Source organism: Salvelinus alpinus, chromosome 24 (assembly GCF_045679555.1).
Source record: "Salvelinus alpinus chromosome 24, SLU_Salpinus.1, whole genome shotgun sequence".
In the NCBI taxonomy this organism is placed as follows: Eukaryota; Metazoa; Chordata; class Actinopteri; order Salmoniformes; family Salmonidae; genus Salvelinus; species Salvelinus alpinus.
The window spans coordinates 6,552,527-6,573,357 of NC_092109.1; the positions used below are offsets into that span (position 1 = coordinate 6,552,527).

General features: G+C 42.7%; 2 protein-coding genes across 3 annotated transcripts; one reads left to right on the forward strand and one right to left on the reverse strand.

Annotated features, from left to right (window-relative positions):
- Positions 1-1,147: 1,147 nt before the first annotated feature.
- LOC139552041 (beta-hexosaminidase subunit beta-like) lies at positions 1,148-12,237 on the forward strand. 2 transcript variants are annotated; one of them, XM_071363396.1, is made up of 14 exons: positions 1,148-1,459; positions 1,750-1,898; positions 2,614-2,679; positions 3,127-3,173; positions 3,471-3,581; positions 3,745-3,846; positions 4,159-4,291; positions 4,494-4,674; positions 5,046-5,132; positions 5,298-5,370; positions 8,728-8,908; positions 9,445-9,535; positions 9,657-9,761; positions 11,536-12,237. In XM_071363396.1, exons 1-14 carry the CDS (start codon positions 1,206-1,208, stop codon positions 11,597-11,599), a joined length of 1,644 nt encoding a protein of 547 aa, XP_071219497.1. In that variant the 5' UTR covers positions 1,148-1,205; the 3' UTR covers positions 11,600-12,237. The 2 variants fall into 2 exon arrangements, with proteins under 2 accessions (XP_071219497.1, XP_071219498.1); XM_071363397.1 differs by lacking the exon at positions 8,728-8,908 and adding an exon at positions 7,471-7,645 and having other exon boundaries at positions 1,150-1,459.
- Positions 11,685-20,787, reverse strand: gfm2 (GTP dependent ribosome recycling factor mitochondrial 2). Its single transcript, XM_071363395.1, has 20 exons — positions 20,426-20,787; positions 20,229-20,307; positions 20,085-20,130; positions 19,873-19,970; positions 19,588-19,713; positions 19,371-19,459; positions 19,077-19,165; positions 18,886-18,946; positions 18,578-18,763; positions 18,345-18,425; positions 17,983-18,131; positions 17,510-17,650; positions 17,151-17,250; positions 16,569-16,752; positions 16,336-16,412; positions 16,039-16,177; positions 15,733-15,924; positions 15,476-15,591; positions 14,159-14,341; positions 11,685-13,871 (listed from the first exon to the last, which is right to left on the reverse strand). Exons 1-20 carry the CDS (start codon positions 20,483-20,485, stop codon positions 13,743-13,745), a joined length of 2,325 nt encoding a protein of 774 aa, XP_071219496.1. The 5' UTR covers positions 20,486-20,787; the 3' UTR covers positions 11,685-13,742.
- Between the last annotated feature and the right edge of the window lie 44 nt (positions 20,788-20,831).

The following is a 20,831-nucleotide window of genomic DNA, read 5'->3' on the forward strand; positions in this document are numbered from 1 at the left end:
TTACAATGACGGCCTACCAAAAGGCAAAAGATCTCCTGCGGGACGGGGGCTGGGATTTAAAAAAAATATTAGATATAAATATAGGACAAAACACACATCATGACAAGAGAGACAACACAACACTACATAAAGAGAAACCTAAGACAACAACATAGCAAGGCAGCAACACATGATAACAACATGGTAGAAACACAACATGGTAGCAGCACCAAACATGGTACAAAAATGATTGGGCACAGACAACAGCACAAAGGGCAAGAAGGTAGAGACTTGTACATCACGCAAGCAGCCACAACTGTCATTAAGAGTGTCCATGATTGAGTCTTTGAATGAAGAGATATCGATGATGAATGAAAAACTAAATGAGACGGAAACTTCATCATCGCCAATGATTTTGTGAATCACTTATTTAAATGACAACAGCGCCACTTGTTGGCCAAAATTCACGCTTGAGGGTTGATCCTACAAAGTTCAAAGAGCAATGAGTCAAACGTCTTTATAGCTGAAAATCGAGCATTCGTTTGTTTAGGCAGCCGGTAATATGTGACCATAAGAACCGTCATAAGATTACCTTTCAACCTGCTTCTTGTATATTTTGTCCATTTGCTTATTGTTGTTGTTCCCTAATTTATTTCTGTGGCAATAAGTCTTCGGTCCATCTGGAGAGAATGAGAGAATTATGAAAATTAACATCGCCTAGGCAGGGAATCCTAGTGGTTAGAGCGTTGGACTAGAAACCGAAAGATTGCAAGTTCAAATCCCCGAGCTGTCTTTCTGCCCCTGAACAGGCAGTTAACCCACTGTTTCTAGGCCGTCATTGAAAATAAGATTTTGGTCTTAACTGACTTGCCTAGTTTTAAAAAAGTGGTGTGTTTCTGCAGATATTCTCGACATTAGTAAGTATTTACAATAAATAGCCTCGGTATCTGACTGAAGACATTATTAACTCTCAGAAATAACACGAATAAATTGCTTTATGCATATATGAATTTAACAAACAATTACACATGCGTTCAAGAATACATCACATGATATATTGTTTTACGGTTTAGGCTCAATAAAAAATAAATATGAGATGTTCTGATTTGTTAGATAACATTTCCGCATTGATTTAAGCCCCGCCCCCTCCAGGCTATATTACCAAAACACCCCCACTGTCTCGCCAGTTGTCAGCTGACTGGTAGTTGGCAATACAGTAGTACATCATGATCGCGACGCTGAAGTGTACAACATTATTACTTGCTGTTGTTGTCTGCCGGGCAACGCAAGATTATGGTTATAATGATGTCGAGGACTCTACTGTGGGCGATTCTCAGTATGGATCTCTCTGGCCGTTGCCTCAGAAAGTCAAAATGTCAACGGTAGCATTCAAACTCAGCGGTGCTAGTTTCCAGATAGTTGACGCGAAAGAATCGTCTTCCGGTGCGAGCTGCAGCCTTCTTCAAAATGCATATCGAAGGTAATATGTGATTGTGAATGAATAGCCGCCTACGTATTTTCAAAGACAAGCCTACATCAGCATTCTGCAATGTCAATGTTCGTTTAGCGTTGACTCTGTTAGATTTGAAATCATTCACGTTTTAGTTCATTTTTATTTGAATACAGTTTAAAAGTCAAAACGTTTTTCAGAAGTAGGCTATGTGCTGAATAGAGCTGTGACTGTTGAATGTGTTTTATGCATAGAAATTCACCCATTTTTCCCCCACATAGTCACATGAACTGGTTTGTTCCTCCTTCCTTGTCCTGCAGGTATGACGAATACATATTCCCCACTTCCAGAATGCAAGGGCAAAACAAAAAGAAGGCATTTGCCTCTGATGTGTCTGAGTTACAGGTGTGGATCACATCAGCTGACTCGGAGTGTGACAGCTACCCCAGTGTGACATCTGACGAATCATGTGAGTGCCCTGACATGATGTTTGTCTTTCTTGTTGGTGCTCTACGCCAGGTTCTGTATTCACAAAGCATCTCGGAGTATGCTGATATAGCATCAGATTTCCCTTTTAGATCATAATGAATACGATTATATGTACAGGGGAGACCTGCTCCGAGATCAGCGCTTTTTCTCTGAATTCAGACCCAAGTTTGCAAGGTTGGGACTCTAGCAAGGTAAATACAAATAGCAGAGTCTTCACACGTATAGTCGAGGGGCCTTCCCAGTGGGATTGAGTCCCAGTGGGATTGAGGCCCGGGTCTCGTCATCCTACATCAGTGTTTAGGAAGGTATTAAGGTATTCTGCCAGTATAGCTTACGTCAGTAGTAGACAGAGAGAGAAAGATTACCTAGAATGTCTTGGAAGATAATAGGTCCGTAGGCATATGACCACCGGATCATTGTTGTAAAGACACTAAGCTACTATTTCATGAATGCACACCAGTAGTACACATGCAAGTTTGGTCTTAGCTGTGTCTTAAGGCCCCCCCCCCCCCCCCCCCCAAAAAAAGAGAAACTAACATGCATTTACTTACTCATCAAAGAAGAAACACCTAGATGGGTAACAGTGACATATGCATGCATTTTAAATCAGTGGGCATTATCGGATGTACAATTTTTTTTTTTTTTTTAAAGAACAACATAGGATTGACAGTCTTCTTTCTGCTGCCTGTCCACAGACGAACTCTCGGTGGACTCTCCTGTTGCTGTGCTGAAAGCACCTAAGGTGTGGGGCGCGCTGAGAGGTAGGGGTCATGGCTTTTATGCTATACACACACACATTTTTTTGCTATGTTTATATTGGTGAAAGAAGTTTGGTCACACCTGTGAGGACTTCCTCTATTTACATACCTATATTGTTATAACGTTTCACTTGTTTTCATAACGCTTGTGCAACTTCTGTGGTTGCGTTGCATGGCATCTTGTGTCTAGATCTTGAAAGCTACAGGAAATGTTGTAATTCATACCTACGTACTGAGAGGAAAGCTTGCAAGCATTTCATTGTGCTGTGTACAACACTACACTGTATCCTATGCAGTTTACAATAAACTTTGATTTGATTAGATTTGAGACTATATACATATCCAAGAGGTTGACAGTGTGTTGTAAAGCATGTGTTTACAATCCTGTTGTGGTTGTTGTGTGATTCTGTTGATTAATCATTGTCTATGTGTCTCACTTTTTATGACCAGGTCTGGAGACTTTTAGCCAGTTGGTGTATGAGGATGAATATGGAGCAGTAAGTTGACATGAGTGCCATATGAATAGAGTTTGTTAAACAAGGAGGCCTCGCCCATGTCTGAACACCAGTCACATGATTGAGGAAGTACTTACTTACTGTAGCTCTATTCCAAGTCATTCTAATGCATTTGGCAATTCAGTTCCCAGCAACTTAGCAAGCTATTTTCAATTCCACATTGTGGTTTTTGCCTCAGTGACTCCGTATTCATCAAATTGATTAAATTTTAGAAATATTTCAATGATACTTTTATTTTTTTAATGGATCATTTTCCATTTCTTTGTTTTATTTTCACAGAAAAGCATCAATAGGACAGAGATTCAGGACTTTCCACGGTTTGCACATCGAGGCCTCTTATTGGACAGCTCTCGTCACTTCCTGCCCATCAAAGTCATCTTAGCCAATCTGGTTAGAGAGGACGATACATGCGATTTCTGATTTCAGTTCACTTTGTTGTTGTTATGGTTAAATGTTTGCTTTGGCCATATGATAAAATAATTTGTATATTAATGGCATAACATTACATAACATAATATCATCATAACCTCATTCTCCCCTTACCCACACGCAGGAAGCAATGGCGTGGAACAAATTCAATGTGTTCCACTGGCACATAGTAGATGACCAATCCTTCCCCTACATGAGCCGTACCTTCCCCCAGCTGAGCCAGCAGGTGAGTGGGCAGGCAGACGTTGTTATCAATAGCCTGGTCCCATTTCAGCTGCTATACCTACAGCTTTCGCACACCTGAAAAGACCAGGTGGGCAAAGGTGACATGGCAGAAATGATATGCTGAAAAGTATATGGTGGGAGCGTCACAAGCCTTGTGGTCTTGGTGGATCTATCACCGTATTGCTTCCACCAAATCAGTCATTTCAAAGTTGTAAACGTGTAAGGGCTTAAACTACTCAATGCATATCCATATGTATATAATGATTCCCTTTGTGTATGACAGCTTTTGTTTTGATGTATCGTTGTTCTGCAGGGAGCATACCACCCGTACACGCATGTGTACACGCCCTCTGACGTGAAGATGATCATTGAGTTTGCTCGCCTCAGGGGCATTCGTGTCGTCTCTGAGTTCGACACCCCTGGACACACTCAGTCATGGGGCAAAGGTGAGTGTGGGGTCACTTAGGGCTATTTCAGATGAAAGTCTTCTGGCTGTATCAAGGGGTTCATTTCTAGGCGGTCAGGGTAGTCTTCTGTCCTTTTAGACATGCACATTTTCATAATATTTTTGTAAGAATTGAAGTGAAATATGCAGCTACCTGATATTGCGTTGGTTTTATCTGCTCCTCTCTCATGCCCCCTTTCCAGGCCAGAAGGACCTACTGACCCCCTGTTACTCTGGAGCCAGCCCCTCTGGCTCGTTTGGACCGGTCAACCCTATCCTCAACACCACCTATGACTTCATGGCCATGTTCTTCAAGGAGGTCAGCACAGTGTTCCCTGATGCCTACATCCATCTAGGAGGAGACGAGGTTGACTTCAGCTGCTGGTGAGAGGCTTATAAGGACATTTTATATTTGTAATTTAGCAGACACTCTTATCCAGGGTGACTGGCAATCGGTGCATATAACAACTACGTTTAGCAGGGAGAAAACCACATATAAGTCATTGCTAGTAGACCCTAGCAGATATTTCTTTCAAAAGTGACTTAATCAAAGTCTAAATATTCAGCAGCAACTGAACAACAGACTCCTTATCCACTACAAAGGTACAGTATATGACCACAATTGTCAACAGCCATGTGACTCTGGCTTGTTTGACAGTCAATGGAAATGAAATCAAAACAGTACTGTAGGCTGTCTCCGCCAACATCAAGCACATCAATAAAAACACTCTACTTTATGCCTCTGTGATCCACAGGAAGTCCAACCCAGACATCCAGAAGTTCATGGCGCAGCAAGGCTTTGGGACGGACTACAGCAAGCTGGAGTCTTTCTACATTCAGAGGTGTGTGGCTTCAGTTAGACATGGCCTTAAAGTGAAAAAAATGATAAGTCATTCGGCCAACCTAAAAAAACACAGTAACTTCCGCATATTCTACAAATGTCCCACTCCATTGTCCGACGATTAATTATTCATATTTTCATGTGGTTACTTTCTGTCACGTGATAGGCTCTTGGATATTGTCACCACTACTAACAAGGGCTACATGATCTGGCAGGAGGTGATTGACAATGGAGTTAAGGTAACAGAGCAGCAGCATTTATTAGCACAGGTAGAGAGAAAAGCAGCCTCTCTGATATTTAGAAATCAGACACATTTTCTGAAGTGAAATTCTAATATTTCTATGTTCAAAATATCTTCAGTTATAGTTGAAGTCGGAAGGTTACATACACTTAGGTTGGAGTCATTAAAACTCGTTTTTCAACCACACCACAAATTTCCTGTTAACAAACTATAGTTTTGGCAAGTCGGTTAGGACATCTACTTTGTGCATGACACAAGTAATTTTTCCAACAATTGTTTAAAGACAGATTATTTCTCTTATAATTCACTATCACAATTCCAGTGGGTCAGAAGTTTACATAAAGTAAGTTGAATGTGCCTTTAAACAGCTTGGAAAATTCCAGAAAATGATGTCATGGCTTTAGAAGCTTCTGATACGCTAATTGACATAATTTGAGTCAATTGGAGGTGTGGATGTATTTCAAGGCCTTACCTTCAATCTCAGTGCTTCTTTGCTTGACATTATGGGAAAATCAAAAGAAATCAGCCAAGACTTCAGGAAAAAAATTGTAGACCTCCACAAGTCTGGTTCATCCTTGGGAGCAATTTCCAAATGCCTGAAGGTACCACGTTCATCTGTACAAACAATAGTACGCAAGTATAAACACCATGGGACCACGCAGCCGTCATACCGCTCTGGAAGGAGTTGCGTTCTGTCTCCTAGAGATGAACGCACTTTGGTGCGAAAAGTGCAAATCAATCCCAGAACAGCAAAGGACCTTGTGAAGATGCTGGAGGAAACAGGTACAAAAGTATCTATATCCACAGTAAAACGAGTCCTATATCGACATAACCTGAAAGGCCGCTCAGCAAGGAAGAAGCCACTGCTCCAAAACCGCCATAAAAAAGCCAGACTACGGTTTGCCACTTTACATGGGGACAAATATTGTACTTTTTGGAGAAATGTCCTCTGGTCTGATGAAATAAAAATAGAACTGTTTGGTCATAATGACCATTGTTATGTTTGGAGGAAAAAGGGGGAGGCTTGCAAGCCAAACAACACCATCCCAACCGTGAAGCACGGGGGTGGCAGCATCATGTTGTGGGGGTGCTTTGCTGCAGGAGGGACTGGTGCACTTCACAAAATAGATGGCATCATGAAGAAGTAAAATTGTGGATATATTGAAGCAATATCTCAAGACATCAGTCAGGAAGTTAAAGCTTGGTCGCAAATGGGTCTTCCAAATGGACAATGACAAATTGGCTTAAGGACAACAAAGTCAAGGTATTGGAATGGCCATCACAAAGCCCTGACCTCAATCCTATAGAAAATTTGTGGGCAGAACTGAAAAAGCATGTGCGAGCAAGGAGGCCTACAAACCTGACTCGGTTACACCAGCTCTGTCAGGAAGAATGGGCCAAAATTCACCCAACTTATTGTGGGAAGCTTGTGGAAGGCTATCCGAAACGTTTGACCCAAGTTAAACAATTTAAAGGCAACACTACGAAATACTAATTAAGTGTATGTAAACTTCTGACCTACTGGGAATGTGATGAAAGAAATAAAAGCTGAAATAAATCGTTCTCTCTACTATTATTCTGACACTTCACATTCTTAGGATCACCACTTTATTTTAACTGACCTAAGACAGGGAATTTTAACTAGGATTAAATGTCAGGAATTGTGAAAAACTATGTTTAAATGTATTTGGCTAGGGTGTATGTGAACTTCCGACTGCAACTGTACCTTATTCACTTCTTACCTGCTATTTACATAGTAGTGCATGTGGCTTCATGGCTTGGCTCATATATATATATTTAAAAAATTCTCCCCCCTGTTAGTATTAGCTTTTACTTTGTTACTCTATCTCCTAACCTCCACCAGACCTGGGTTTCAAATACTGAAAAAATGTATTTATCTGTGCCTGTTTGAGCTTGCCTGGCTTAATAAACCAATAGAAAAGTCCCAGAACTGCAAATCCCGCCCATCTGGCACTCCAGGCAGACTCAAGCAAGCGCTCAAAGTATTAGAATCAATTATTTCTAACCAATGTCTGACCACCACATCCGCAAATAATAAACATGTTTTCTGAGTAACAAATCAGTGTAATACTTGCAGCTGAAGTCAAACACAGTAGTGCATGTGTGGATGGGGAACAAGTTTGAAGAGGAGCTTCAGAAGGTGACGGAGGCAGGCTTCACCACCATCCTCTCCGCCCCCTGGTACCTAGATTACATTAGTTACGGACAGGACTGGCAGAAGTACTACAAGGTCGAGCCGCTCAGCTTCAATGGTCAGTTGTCTTCATCAGACACCTCCCTTTTGTTGGGCCCCAGTAAGATTAGCTGACGATATGGCGTCGGCTAATGGGGATCCTAATAAAAAATATATATATAATCTTCATCAGATAGTGTTTTAATAATCACATCGTGTTTAAAAATTTCAAAAAAGAGGACCGGGTTCTAGGAGATCTGGAATAGCTCTGAGTTTTGGCCTAACATGCCACGGTTGAAAATGCAAAAATTGTCCTTTCAAATTTGAATGACTTCATTCAACAGGTCTGCACTTGAATATTGCACCGCTGTATCATATTGAAACATCTGCTCTCTGGACCAAAGTCGTAGTGTACAGAGACATGGTTCTTGTTGGAAGGTGTTTTTTTTGACCAGCACACGGTAAACCTGACAAACTACTTTTTTGTATCCAGCTTTGGTTCATGGTAGAGATAGAGATTGTTGTTGTCGGGTAAACCAGTTAGGGCTGTACATTGCCTTTTGCTTGGTATTCATTTTGGTTCTGGTCTAGGTTGAGGCCTATGTCTGTCTCGTTTGTACTGTAACATTGAACTTCTTGATTTGATTATTGTTGCTTGCTGCAGCGCGTTAGGCCTTCCAGATACTAGCCCTGACAACTCTTGCATGTTCACTTGGCGTACATGATTCATGGCTTCACAGCGCTGCTCTTATTTCGGGGTACATTCAAGATCAGCAACACTGTAACATGTTGAACATTTGAAAGCAAGAAGTTGACGTGAAATCTTACAAATGCAGCCAACTTCAGAACTTTACTCCATTTTTGGTTTTGTGATGCCCCACCATGAAGAGAGAAACACCCATGCGTTGAAAACCACCTCGCTGGAAGCATCTTGCAAGGGGACAGCTTCAATTTCTTCTCTACAACGTTTTGCGTCTTGAATGTACCCAGAGGCACGCTTATCCACGGAGGGCTCTCCTGTGGCATATTCTTTCTTCTTTTTAAGTTTCTTCACCCCTACCCCCCCCAAAAAAATACTACTCTACACTAAGTAGTACTAATACACCTAAATACTAAGGATACTCCTCAATCACATGTTGCATGTGTGTCTACTGTATGTAGCTGAAGGCTGACACGCTAATCCACGTGTGGAAAGGCAACCAGCAGCAGTACCAGGCTGAGATGGCAAGGGTCACAGCATCAGGCTACCAGGCCCTGCTCTCCACACCCTGGTACCTGAACCGCATCTCCTACGGCCAAGACTGGCAGGCCGCTTACAAGGCAGACCCACAGGACTTTAATGGTGTGTGTCTCTATCTGGCCACTTTAGACAGATGCTTTATTTCTGAAAAAAATACTACTCTTTGCTGTGTGATTTTTAAGGTTTGCGTTTTTAGTTTTATATTTTACATCGACTGGTCGCGCCGCTTATCGCGATACCTCACTGTATATTTACATTAGGGCAGCAAGGACCAATACATTGACTTTTTATTGTTTGTGATAAAGGAAGACTTTGCCCTGCCCATGCTGTTCTAAATTGATAGCTGACTCGTATGACACAGGTCTAAGGTCCAACCCACCTGCTCTGAGCCCGAACAGGGAAAACGCCTTCCGTGCCAAAAGCCATCCACTTCTGTCTTGTGATCCGATGGTCATGCCTTTTTTATTTCTGTGCAACTTACTATAAGTGCAACCCTGTTGACTGAAGTAGTAGAATGAATAACACAGAATAACTCCATTCCCATCATTTTAAAGATTAAATGCAGAAATGGGCATACAGAAACTTTTCCATGTGATTGCCTCCTGACCCCTGAATTACATTTGACCTTGTGAACCCAGGCACAGATGCTCAGAAGAAGCTGGTGGTCGGGGGAGAGGCCTGTCTGTGGGGGGAATACGTGGACGCTACCAACCTGACCCCCAGACTCTGGTACGCTGCAGACAAACCCAAATGTTTTTAAAAAAATTAGAAGATACCTTTCCTCTTCATCCATTTTACACTGCACTGTCTGTAATGTTAGTCTGTGAAGATGTTTCTCTCCTATCCCCAGGCCCCGTGCCAGTGCTGTGGGGGAGCGGTTGTGGAGTGGCAAGGATGTGAAAGACATAAACGATGCTTATAGTCGTCTGATCCAGCACCGCTGTCGCATGGTCCAGTAAGTCGCCCCCATAGAGAAACGTACTGTTCTATTTCATTCTGTGGTGCGCCCCCGTTCTAAGAATTGGTGCAAAAAATCTCTTGACTCAAGTATACAGTCGTGGCCAAAAGTTTTGAGAATGACACAAATATTAATTTCCACAAAGTGTTCTGCTTCAGTGTCTTTAGATCTTTTTGGCAGATGTTACTATGGAATACTGAAGTATAATTACAAGCATTTCATAAGTGTCAAAGGCTTTTATTGACAATTACATGAAGTTGATGCAAAGAGTTAATATTGGCAGTGTTGACCCTTCTTTTTCAAAACCTCTGCAATCCGCCCTGGCATGCTGTCAATTAACTTCTGGGCCACATCCTGACTGATGGCAGCCCATTCTTGCATAATCAATGCTTGGAGTTTGTCAGAATTTGTGGGGTTTTGTTTGTCCACCCGCCTCTTGAGGATTGACCACAAGTTCTCAATGGGTTTAAGGTCTGGGGAGTTTCCTGGCCATGGACCCAAAATATCGGTGTTTTGTTCCCCGAGCCGCTTAGTTATCACTTTTGCCTTATGGCAAGGTGCTCCATCATGCTGGAAAAGGCATTGTGCGTCACCAAACTGTTCCTGGATGGTTGGAAGAAGTTGCTCTCGAAGGATGTGTTGGTACCATTCTTTATTCATGGCTGTGTTCTTAGGCAAAATTGTGAGTGAGCCCACTCCCTTGGCTGAGAAGCAACCCCACACATGAATGGTCTCAGGATGCTTTACTGTTGGCATGACACAGGACTGATGGTAGCGCTCCCCTTGTCTTCTCCGTACAAGCTTTTGTTTCCGGATGCCCCAAACAATCGGAAAGGGGATTCAGAGAAAATGACTTTACTCCAGTCCTCAGCAGTCCAATCCCTGTACCTTTTGCAGAATATCAGTCTGTCACTGATGTTTTTCCTGGAGAGAATGTGGCTTCTTTGGTGCCCTTCTTGACACCAGGCCATCCTCCAAAAGTCTTCGCCTCACTGTGCGTGCAGATGCACTCACACCTGCCTGCTGCCATTCCTGAGCAAGCTCTGTACTGGTGGTGCCCCGAGCCCGCAGCTGAATCAACTTTAGGAGACAGTTCTGGCACTTACTGGACTTTCTTGGGCACCCTGAAGCCTTCTTCACAACAATTGAACCGCTCTCCTTGAAGTTCTTGATGATCCGATAAATGGTTGATTTAGGTGCAATCTTGCTGGCAGAAATATCCTTGCCTGTGAAGCCCTTTTTGTGCAAAGCAATGATGACGGCACGTGTTTCCTTGCAGGTAACCATGTTTAACAGAGTAAGAACAATGATTCCAAGCACCACCCTCCTTTTGAAGCTTCCAGTCTGTTATTCGAACTCAAGCAGCATGACAGTGATCTCCAGCCATGTCCTTGTCAACACTCACACTTGTCAGTGTTTCTCTCATTAACACATGTCAGCTGGTCCTTTTGTGGCAGGGCTGAAATGCAGTGGAAATGTTTTTGGGGGGATTCAGTTCATTTGCATGGCAAAGAGGGACTTCGCAATTAATTGTAATTCATATGATCACTCTTCATAACATTCCAAATTGCCATCATACAAACTGAGGCAGCAGACTTTGAAAATGTATTTGTGTCATTCTCAAAGCTTTTGGCCACGACTACAATTTACATTTACATTTAAGTCATTTAGCAGACGCTCTTATCCAGAGCGACTTATGTGTTAACACCCTCTCTTTCTTCCTGTCTTTTCTCTCCCCTCTCACTCCATCTGTCTTCTCTTGCTCTACTAGGCGTGGTATACCAGCTGAGCCTCTGTTTACAGGTTACTGTGCACATGAGTACAAAGGGGTATGAGCTGACAGCCACTGTGGGGCTACAACCTGAGAAGCAGCGTTAACAGCAATGGGAGAGAGAAAAATAATCTCAATTTGAACACAAATCAAACTTGATTGTCTTCATGACTTTATTGATGCACTGATATGAGCCAAATTCTGCCTTTTTGAATTGTTTCTCAGAACAATCCTCATTCCAATCAATGTCACATTGATTGTGTGTAGGAACACCTTTTTATATTAATGTTTGTATGAATTAAAATAATAAACTTGCAGAATTGTGTGTAAATACTATAGTGATGGACACCCGAAGTGCGACGCAGTTTAGCGATTCATGGAAATTACACATTGGAACACATTTCATCACAATATCATCTTTTATACAATTGATATACATTTAATGACTGATACCGCCACTTCTACAATATGTCCAACAGAAGTACTGAATGCCCACATGCATGTTCTTGACCCGATTTTCATGTTTGCACAGCAAACACCCTCACAGGAGTATATATAGTGCCTTCAGAAAGTATTCCTAGACTTTTTCCACATTGTATCACAGCCTGCATTTAAAATTGATTCAAATGAGATGTCACTGGCCCATAATGTCAAAGTGGAATTATGTTTTTTGAAATTAAAATATGAAATGTCTTGATTCAACCCCATTTGTTATGGCAAGCCTAAAGTTCAGGAGCAAAGATTTTCATATGTTGCACGGACTCCGTGTGCAATAGTGTTTTCATTTAACCTTGAAGTAGGCAAGTCGGTTAAGAACCAATTCTTATTTACAATGACTGCCAAACCCGGATGATGCTGGGCGAATTGTGCACCGCCCTATGGGACTCGTGGCCGGATGTGATACAGCCTGGATTCAAACCAGGGACTGTAGTGACGCCTCTTGCACTGTGTCACTCGGGAGCCCCTGTTTAACAGTTTTTGAATGACTACCCCATCTCTATACCCCACACATACAATTATCTGTAATTCCTCAGTCAAGCAGTGAATTTCAAACAGATTTAACCACAAAGACCAGGGAGGTTTTCCAATGCCTTGCAGAGTAGGACATGTATTTTTTCAAAAGCAGACAAATATCCCTTTGAGCATGGTGAAGTTATTAATTAGACTTTGGATGGTGTATCAATACACCCAGTCACTACAAAGATACAGGCGTCCTTCCTAACTCGGTTGCCGGAGAAGAAGGAAACCACTAATTTCACCATTAAGGCCAATGGTGACATAAAAACAGTTAAGCGTCTGATGGGAGAAAACTGAGGACGGCTCAACATCATTGTTGTTAAACCACAATACTAACCTAACTGACAAAAGTGAAAAGGAGGAAACATTTGCAATAAGGCACGAAATTAGGGTTTCCCAAACTCGGTCCTGGGGCCCCCCCTGGGTGCACGTTATATATAAATATTTTTAAGAAACCCTCACTAAAGTAATACTGCAAAAAATGTGGCACGGCTTTTGTCCTGAATACAACGTGTTATGTTTGCGGCAAATCCAATACAACACATACTGAGTACCACTGTTCATTTTCTTCAAGCATAGAGGAAAACTTGGTTCCGTCTGCTTTCCAGCAGACACTGGGAGATTAATTCACCTTTCAGCAGGACAATAACCTAAAAAACAAGGCCAAATCTACACTGGGGTTGCTTACCAAGAAGACAGTGAATGTTCCTGAATGGCCGAGTTACAGGTTTGACTTAAATCTACTTCAAAATCTATGGCAAGACCTGAAAATGGTTGTTTAGCAATGATGAACAAACAATTCGACAGAGCTTGAAGAATTTTGAAAAGAATAATGGGCAAATGTTGCACAATCCAGCTTTGGAAAGCTCTTAAGAGACTTACCCAGAAAGACTCACAGCTGTAATCGCTGCCAAAAGGTAATTCTACAAAGTATTGACTTACAGGTGTGAATACTTATGTAAATCAGATATTCCTGTATTTATTTTTCAATAAATTAACTAAAATTTCAAAAAACATGTTTTCACTTTGTCATTATGGTGTATTGTATGTAGATGGGTGAGAGAAAAATATATTTAATCCATTTTGAATTCAGTCTGTTACAACATGAATAGTTTCTGAAGACACTGTAAATGGACATTCCTGCTGGCTTACATTTCCCAGAATTCCTCTTCTGTCTCTGCGTGATGTCATCAGGCAAGGCCAGCCATCTTGTTGAGCAGGGCATTCTGGTGTTGGGGGTTCATGGCCTCATAGATGTCCAGCTGGAGGGAGAAGGTGGCGTTGCCAGAGGTCAGAGTTCGCAGGGCGGTGGAGTAGCCCTGAAACAGGAGGAAAGATTAGATCCATTACAATCTGGTAAAGAGGGATACTGCAGTGTCACTTTTTGACTCTGATACAGTATTCAGCTAAGATGCATTTAGAATATGCTGAAAATTATGCGCCATTCGCTAGCAGCGGACTTGATTCGCTAGCAACAAGACGATGAGAAATGTACAAAACAGAAATAGCGAAACTAATTTTTAAAAATTCACTTTTATACTATATTGGTGGTGTTGTCTGCCCTGTCACTACAGGAGGTTTCCACGGCAACATTGAACCAACCTACCATCATCTCAGCCAGGGGCGCGGTTGCCAGCAGCACCTTGCTGTCATGGCGACTCTGGATGTCCCGGATGGCCCCTCGTCTCTGAGCCAGGTCACCCAGCACAGAGCTCAGGTGCTCCTCCCCCACCGTCACCTCCAGTGACATCACAGGCTCCAGCACCTGCCCCCCCGCCTGCCTTAGAGCCTACAGGGGACAGAGACAACACTGTTACTAGCGTAGTATAAGTAATAATATGAGAAATAGGGTCACCGTTACTAACGTAGTATTACCGTAGTAATAGTATGAGTAATAGGGTCACTGTTACTGGCGTAGTATAAGTAATAGTATGAGTAATAGGGTCACTGTTACTAGCGTAGTATTAGAAATAGTATGAGAAATAGGGTCACTGTTACTAGCGTAGTATTAGTAATAATATGAGAAATAGGGACACTGTTACTAGCGTAGTATTAGTAATAATATGAGTAATAGGGTCACTGTTACTAGCGTAGTATTAGTAATAATATGAGTAATAGGGTCACTGTTACTAGCGTAGTATTAGTAATAGTATGAGTAATAGGGTCACTGTTACTAGCGTAGTATTAGTAATAATATGAGAAATAGGGACACTGTTACTAGCATAGTATTAGTAATAGTAAGAGTAATAGGGACAATGTTACTAGCGTAGTATTAGTAATAGTATGAGTAATAGGGTCACTGTTACTAGCGTAGTATTAGTATGAGAAATAGGGACAATGTTACTAGCATAGTATTAGTAATAGTAAGAGTAATAGGGACAATGTTACTAGCATAGTATTAGTAATAGTAAGAGTAATAGGGTCACTGTTACTAGCATGGTATTAGTAATAGTAAGAGTAATAGGGTCACTGTTACTAGCGTAGTATTACTATAAAATCAAATACAATGTTATTTGTCACATCCGCCGAATACAACAGGTGTAGAACTTACCGTGAAATGCTTATTTAAAAGTCCTTAACCAACAGTGCAATTAAGAAAAATACGAGTTAAGAAAATATTTAATAAATAACAAATACAAAAATATAAGAGTAACAATAAAATAACAATAACGAGGCTATATACAGGGTGTACTGGTGCCGAGTCAATGTGCAGGGGGTACAGGTTAGTCGAGGTAATATGTACATGTAAGTAGGGTAAAGAGACTATGCATAGAGCGAGTAGCAGCAGCGTAAAAAAAAAACATATTGCTAATGCCTTTCTCCTTCTATCGACACTCACAGAGCCATCACAAGACTACAGTACATAGGCAGAGATCATCTCACATTGTGTACACAACACTATCATGTGCAGGTGTTGATGTACCTTGAGCATACAGCGGGACACGCAGGCAGACAACATAGCTAGAGACGTCCCCGGCTCCATGCTCACACTCTGGATCATAGTGGACACGCCCTGGACCGGGTAACCAAGCAACGGACCTGGGAGAGTGAGCACATAATACACTTATTGAGTATCAGAATAGGGGCTGTAACAGTACAAGACTCACCGGAAATGGGGGTCTTCTTCCATAATCTGGTCGAGTTCCTTCTTTCATAATCTGGTCGGTGTGATGTCGTTACCTTGGAGATAAGAGCTGTTTACTCCGTTCTCCACGGCGTCCCTGACGTCAGGGGACAGCTGCTCCTCCACTTCCTCATCGTAGGTGATTTCACAGGAAGTGAGCGAGGAGGAGGAGGAGTCCATGATGGGGCAGACCGCCACGCTCACAGTCACCATGTGTCTCCTCTCCCCAACTGTACGGTCCAGCGTGTCTGAAACACACACAAGCAGGAAGCACAATCAGGAATCAGAATAAGGAGAATCAGTACGATCTACACTGATTGGAAAATATGGTTTCCTCCTCCGTACTGATTGGCATACTATACCTGTGGTGGCCACTGATTGGAGGATGGTCTCCCTGTAGGCCACCTGTAGAGGTCCCAGGTGGGTCTCGATGCCGTACTCTCTCCTGATCCGATCATGGAGCATCTCAATGTGCAGCTCTCCCATTCCGCACAGAATGGTCTGGCGGAGGAGACGGTACACACACCATTAAAACAGATGTTGCATATTTTATTAGTCTAATATTATATGCTAGCTAGCTAACATTCATTCAATCAATCAACACTTTCAACCAAGCAATTAATCAATCATACATGTTCCTCCTGTACAGGTGGTATTACCTGTCCAGAGTCTGAATCTACCCTGACCTTCAGGCTAGGGTCTTCTCTCTGGAGGCAGGTCAGGGCATTCTCCAGATCTAATAGAAAACAAGGATAATAACATTCATAGGTTGTTATAACAGTGTTACAAGAGTTTTAGGCCAGGTGGCTCAAACAAGCCTGTAGAACAGTGCACGGTATGAGGGGATTTGAGCAGGGATCCCATGCTTAGTAATGGCTGCAGGGACACTGACCTGCCTGTTTAGACATAGTGGGGGGTTCTATGGAGCAGAAGAAGACAGGCTCGGGGACCTCCACTCCAGCCAGCACCAGACTGGCCTGCTCTCCACCCCTCTTCCCCTCCCCCTCCTTCTGGGCCCGCCGGACCGCGGCCGCTGCCGAGGCCTTGGAGGACACTATAGTGTCCCCTGTCACTGTCTGAGTGAGAGAGGGATTTTTTGTAAACATAATGAAAGATTGCTTGGAAGTGAAAGTGTTTGGTTTAATTGCCAAGCCACTGTCACCCAACAGATTCAAAACAATGTTTCAGTTTCAAAAACATATTGCTCTTTACTGAGAATGGATGTGTTTTCAATTTCAATTTATGGGGCGGCAGGTAGCCTAGTGGTTAGAGCGTTGAACTAGTAACCGGAAAGTTGCTAGATTGAATCCCCGAGCTGACAAGGTAAAAATCTGTCATTCTGCCCCTGAACAAGGCAGTTAACCCACTGTTCCTAGGCCGTCATTGTAAATAAGAATTTGTTCTTAACTGACTTGCCTAGTTAAATAAAGGTTAAAAAAAATCCAAAAACAGGTATTCTCTCAAAGAGGCCTACCTGCTTGAGGCCCACACAGAGTGCAATGTTTCCTGCAGTCAGAGAAGGTATCTCCACATGCTGGTCAGCAAATGGCAGCAGCAGCCGACTCATCCTCTCTCTACAGTGGAAACCAGTGGAATTCAAAGTGACAAGCACAGTAATGAGAAAACTAACAGTACTTGAGTTTATTGGCACAGCCTGAGAATTTGTAAGATGCACCATTTTAGAGGGCTCCGACTGAGTTATACCCAATGCAACAAAACCTTAAGAGATACAGAGTTAATTCATTGATTAGCATGAATTGAATCCCATTCAGCAAGCTGCTGTAGCAGTAAGCAGGTATTGGGTAGTAGTGGGATGGTGATGGACCTACGTACGTGTTGTTCCTGTTGATGTTGAGGACAGCAGACTGGGGCTTCATGGTCCCAGAGTAGATCCTCACAAACACCAGAGGACCTCGCTGCTTGTCATGCACCACTTTGAAGGCCAGGGCACACAGGTCATCCTGGTACCAACGCCTGTGTGAAGGGAATAGACCAAACCGAATCAAACTGGGTCTGATTCAAGAATAAATCCCTGACTGATATATGTGGTAGAAAAGAGTAGTGGCTTCAGCCCAATGATATGGATCAGATTGAATTACATTTTGGTTAGGTATCCCACAAAATAATGTTATAGAAAAGTCCTATTGGGGTTAGAGCAGAGTGGGCTATTACGGATAACACATATTGTTGACTCTGCGCAAGGTAAAGGTTAAATGTTACTCATACCATGGTGCCTCCTGTTTGGGGCGAGGAGATAGGCTGTGATGGAGTTCTGGTTAGAGCTAGAGGTTGGGGGACGTACTCACACTAGGTCGTGGTGCCTCTCGTTGGGGGCAGGGAGGTAGGCTGTGATGGCGTCCATGAGAGGCTGAACACCTTTGTTCCTCAGAGAGCTCCCACAAAGCACAGGGACTCCTTTACGTGCCAGAGTCACCCTCCGCACTGCCTCCTGGAGCTGGAGAATACACAATACACCAGATACACACACAATACCACATGCAGAACCCAGTCCTACTGCTAAAACACAAAGATCAAATTGTGAACACAAGCCTGGGTCAAATACCACTTCCTCCTGCTGGGCTTCCTCTTTCCATAGAGTGGTTTCTGGTAAGATGTTGGCCCTTGTTGTGTGGTATAATGATATTTTCCTCAGATAAATATTGCTTACTTTGGCAGGAGGTACCGCATCAAAATTTTCACCGTAACCTCCAAGTAACAGCTCCGCAAACTCATCATCCAGATCAGCAACCTGTCAAGGAAAAAATGCAAATGCCAACGATGACACATAGCATTTACACATGTTTTTACTATACTTGTGTTTTTATAGCGATATAAGCTATCAGCAATAGCATAAAAATAAGCACTCGATGACAGTTGGCATGATTATGTCATTTCCTGTACCTGTTCTATCAGAGCTGCTCTGGCCTCCATAGCGTCCTGAAGAAGTTCCGGGTCATCTGATTGGCTGAGGGATTTGGTCTCAAAGACACGGCCATCCTCTGCTCTGGATTTCACCCGCCACGTCATTTGCTGGTTGGTAATCAAGTCAATCAATCCTGTGAAGCTCTTCCCGCTGCCAATTGGAATCTGTGTAACCGGTTGTTTCTCATTTATACTGTAATGTATGTCATTTGATATGGAGGCATTATCACAGCAGGGAAGCTGAACAATGTAAAATACATAGAAGGCCTATTGAGAATGTTGTCTACCTGGAGGAGCACAGGATTGGCTTTCAGTTTCTTCTTTATGCTCTCAATGGAAAAGTGTAAACTATATAGAAAAAATAAATAAAAATGTTTTATCAAAATGAACACTGTAGTCCCAAATCCTAACAGCAAGCATGAAGATATATGTCTGGTTACAACAGAAGGGAGTCACTATGTGATGCTGGTTGTTTTACCTGGCCCCAGGCTTGTCCATCTTGTTCAGGAAACAGATACAGGGTACATGATGTTTCTCAGCCTGCCGCCACACTGTCAGAGTCTGAGCCTGGTGATATCGCAAGACACAACACAGAACACACAGCCATACCGAGTCACTAACACACACAAACATTTACAATACAATCAACACCTCGATTCTAGGTCAGTTCAATTACTGTCTTTTTCTACAGACAATAGTCAGATAAACAGAGATGCATAGACCTATTTCAGTACAGGGTGGGAATATGGCATGGTATCAGGGCTTGACTCACCTCAACGCCAGCAGAGGCATCAAACACAGCCACCGCCCCATCCAACACACGCAGGGCTCGCTCCACCTCCAGAGTAAAGTCAACATGTCCTGAAACACCCACCCACACAGTGTTGTACTATGGAGGGTCTATGGGTTGATTTTGTGCCAGGGTTGCCTGTCTATAGGATTCGTGTTTGTGTTTTTGCACGATTTATTGAATGGGACTGGCTCTGTACCTGGCGTATCTATGAGGTTGATCCTGTGCTTTTTCCAGTCGAAGGTGACTGCAGCAGACTGTATGGTGATTCCCCGCTCCCTCTCCTGAACCATGAAGTCTGTCACAGTGTCCCCGTCATCAACATCTGGGAAACAAGAAAAGAGAGATAAATTGAGTTGCTAGCTTGGGACTCTGTTAAACAATGCAGGAAAAAGCTAGCAGAGGACGTGGAATTGAAATTGAATTACTGACCCCAACCCGCGCATCCCCTTACCCATGTCTATCCCAATCCCCTCCTACACACCTCCCAAGGCCCTGGTGTATCCAGAGTAATACAGCATTCTCTCGGTGGTGGTGGTCTTCCCTGCATCTATGTGTGCCATGATGCCAATGTTCCGGATTCTGGGGACAAACAATAGTGATTATTACATCTGATATTAAAAGGGGCTACCAAGGACCATGAAGTAGGCTATAGAGTAGTAATAAACCTGGGCTAGAGCTAGTTTTAACACTTACTTCGATATATCTGGATTGACCACAGCTCGTGGGGATTTGACATCATCTATGGGATATTAAATAAAAACTTACGAATTTGTATTACAAAAGCAATGAGAGATCATCAAAGTTCAGTCTAATATGGGAATGGGACATGTCATATACCTGGCAAAAAGCTGTACTCTCTTCTTCCTTGTAATCTCCACCTGCACGTCTGTGGTCCATTCTTCAGTATACTTTTACCCTACGCAACCCAACACAGAGCAATACACATTATCCATAGAAAACAGTAGCGACTAGTGACAAATAGCCAACAGTACACAGCCTTTTAACCACGTTTGTCCGTGAAATGTAAATCTTACCCCCCCGACCAGGACACTGAACGTCCCAATGCTTATTCCCAGGACAGCCCGAAGTCGCATCTTCAACCTGCTTCGGGCTTACAAACGTATTCCAGTGAAAATATTGTAGACAGTCTTGACATGGACAGGGCAATGTCGACTGCTCTGTGTGAATGTCATTCATCAACCATAAACCCTGTTGGCATTGAACTGGCTGTCAAATAAGGTAAACACATTCTCTAAATGCCGCACCTCCCGAGAACAATAATCAAAATCAGTGTAACGTATTAATTATCTCAAATTATCAACAAAAAAATATAATAATATGTATCCACGTCGATTCACGCTTTCCTTATAAAGTGCATCTTCAAAATACACCCCAAGCAGCAGTCCTATCTGATTTTAAGTTCCGGCTTTGACTTTTAAA

Coding starts and splice junctions, on each gene's coding strand:
- LOC139552041 (XM_071363396.1), top strand. CDS start 1,206: ATGATCGCGACGCTGAAGTGTACAACATTATTACTTGCTGTTGTTGTC. Junction 4,292..4,493: donor CACTCAGTCATGGGGCAAAG/GTGAGTGTGGGG, acceptor CCCCCTTTCCAG/GCCAGAAGGACCTACTGACC. Junction 4,675..5,045: donor GAGGTTGACTTCAGCTGCTG/GTGAGAGGCTTA, acceptor TGTGATCCACAG/GAAGTCCAACCCAGACATCC.
- gfm2 (XM_071363395.1), bottom strand. CDS start 20,485: ATGCGACTTCGGGCTGTCCTGGGAATAAGCATTGGGACGTTCAGTGTC. Junction 20,308..20,425: donor TCAGTGTCCTGGTCGGGGGG/GTAAGATTTACA, acceptor TGGGTTGCGTAG/GGTAAAAGTATACTGAAGAA. Junction 20,131..20,228: donor AGAGTACAGCTTTTTGCCAG/GTATATGACATG, acceptor AATATCCCATAG/ATGATGTCAAATCCCCACGA.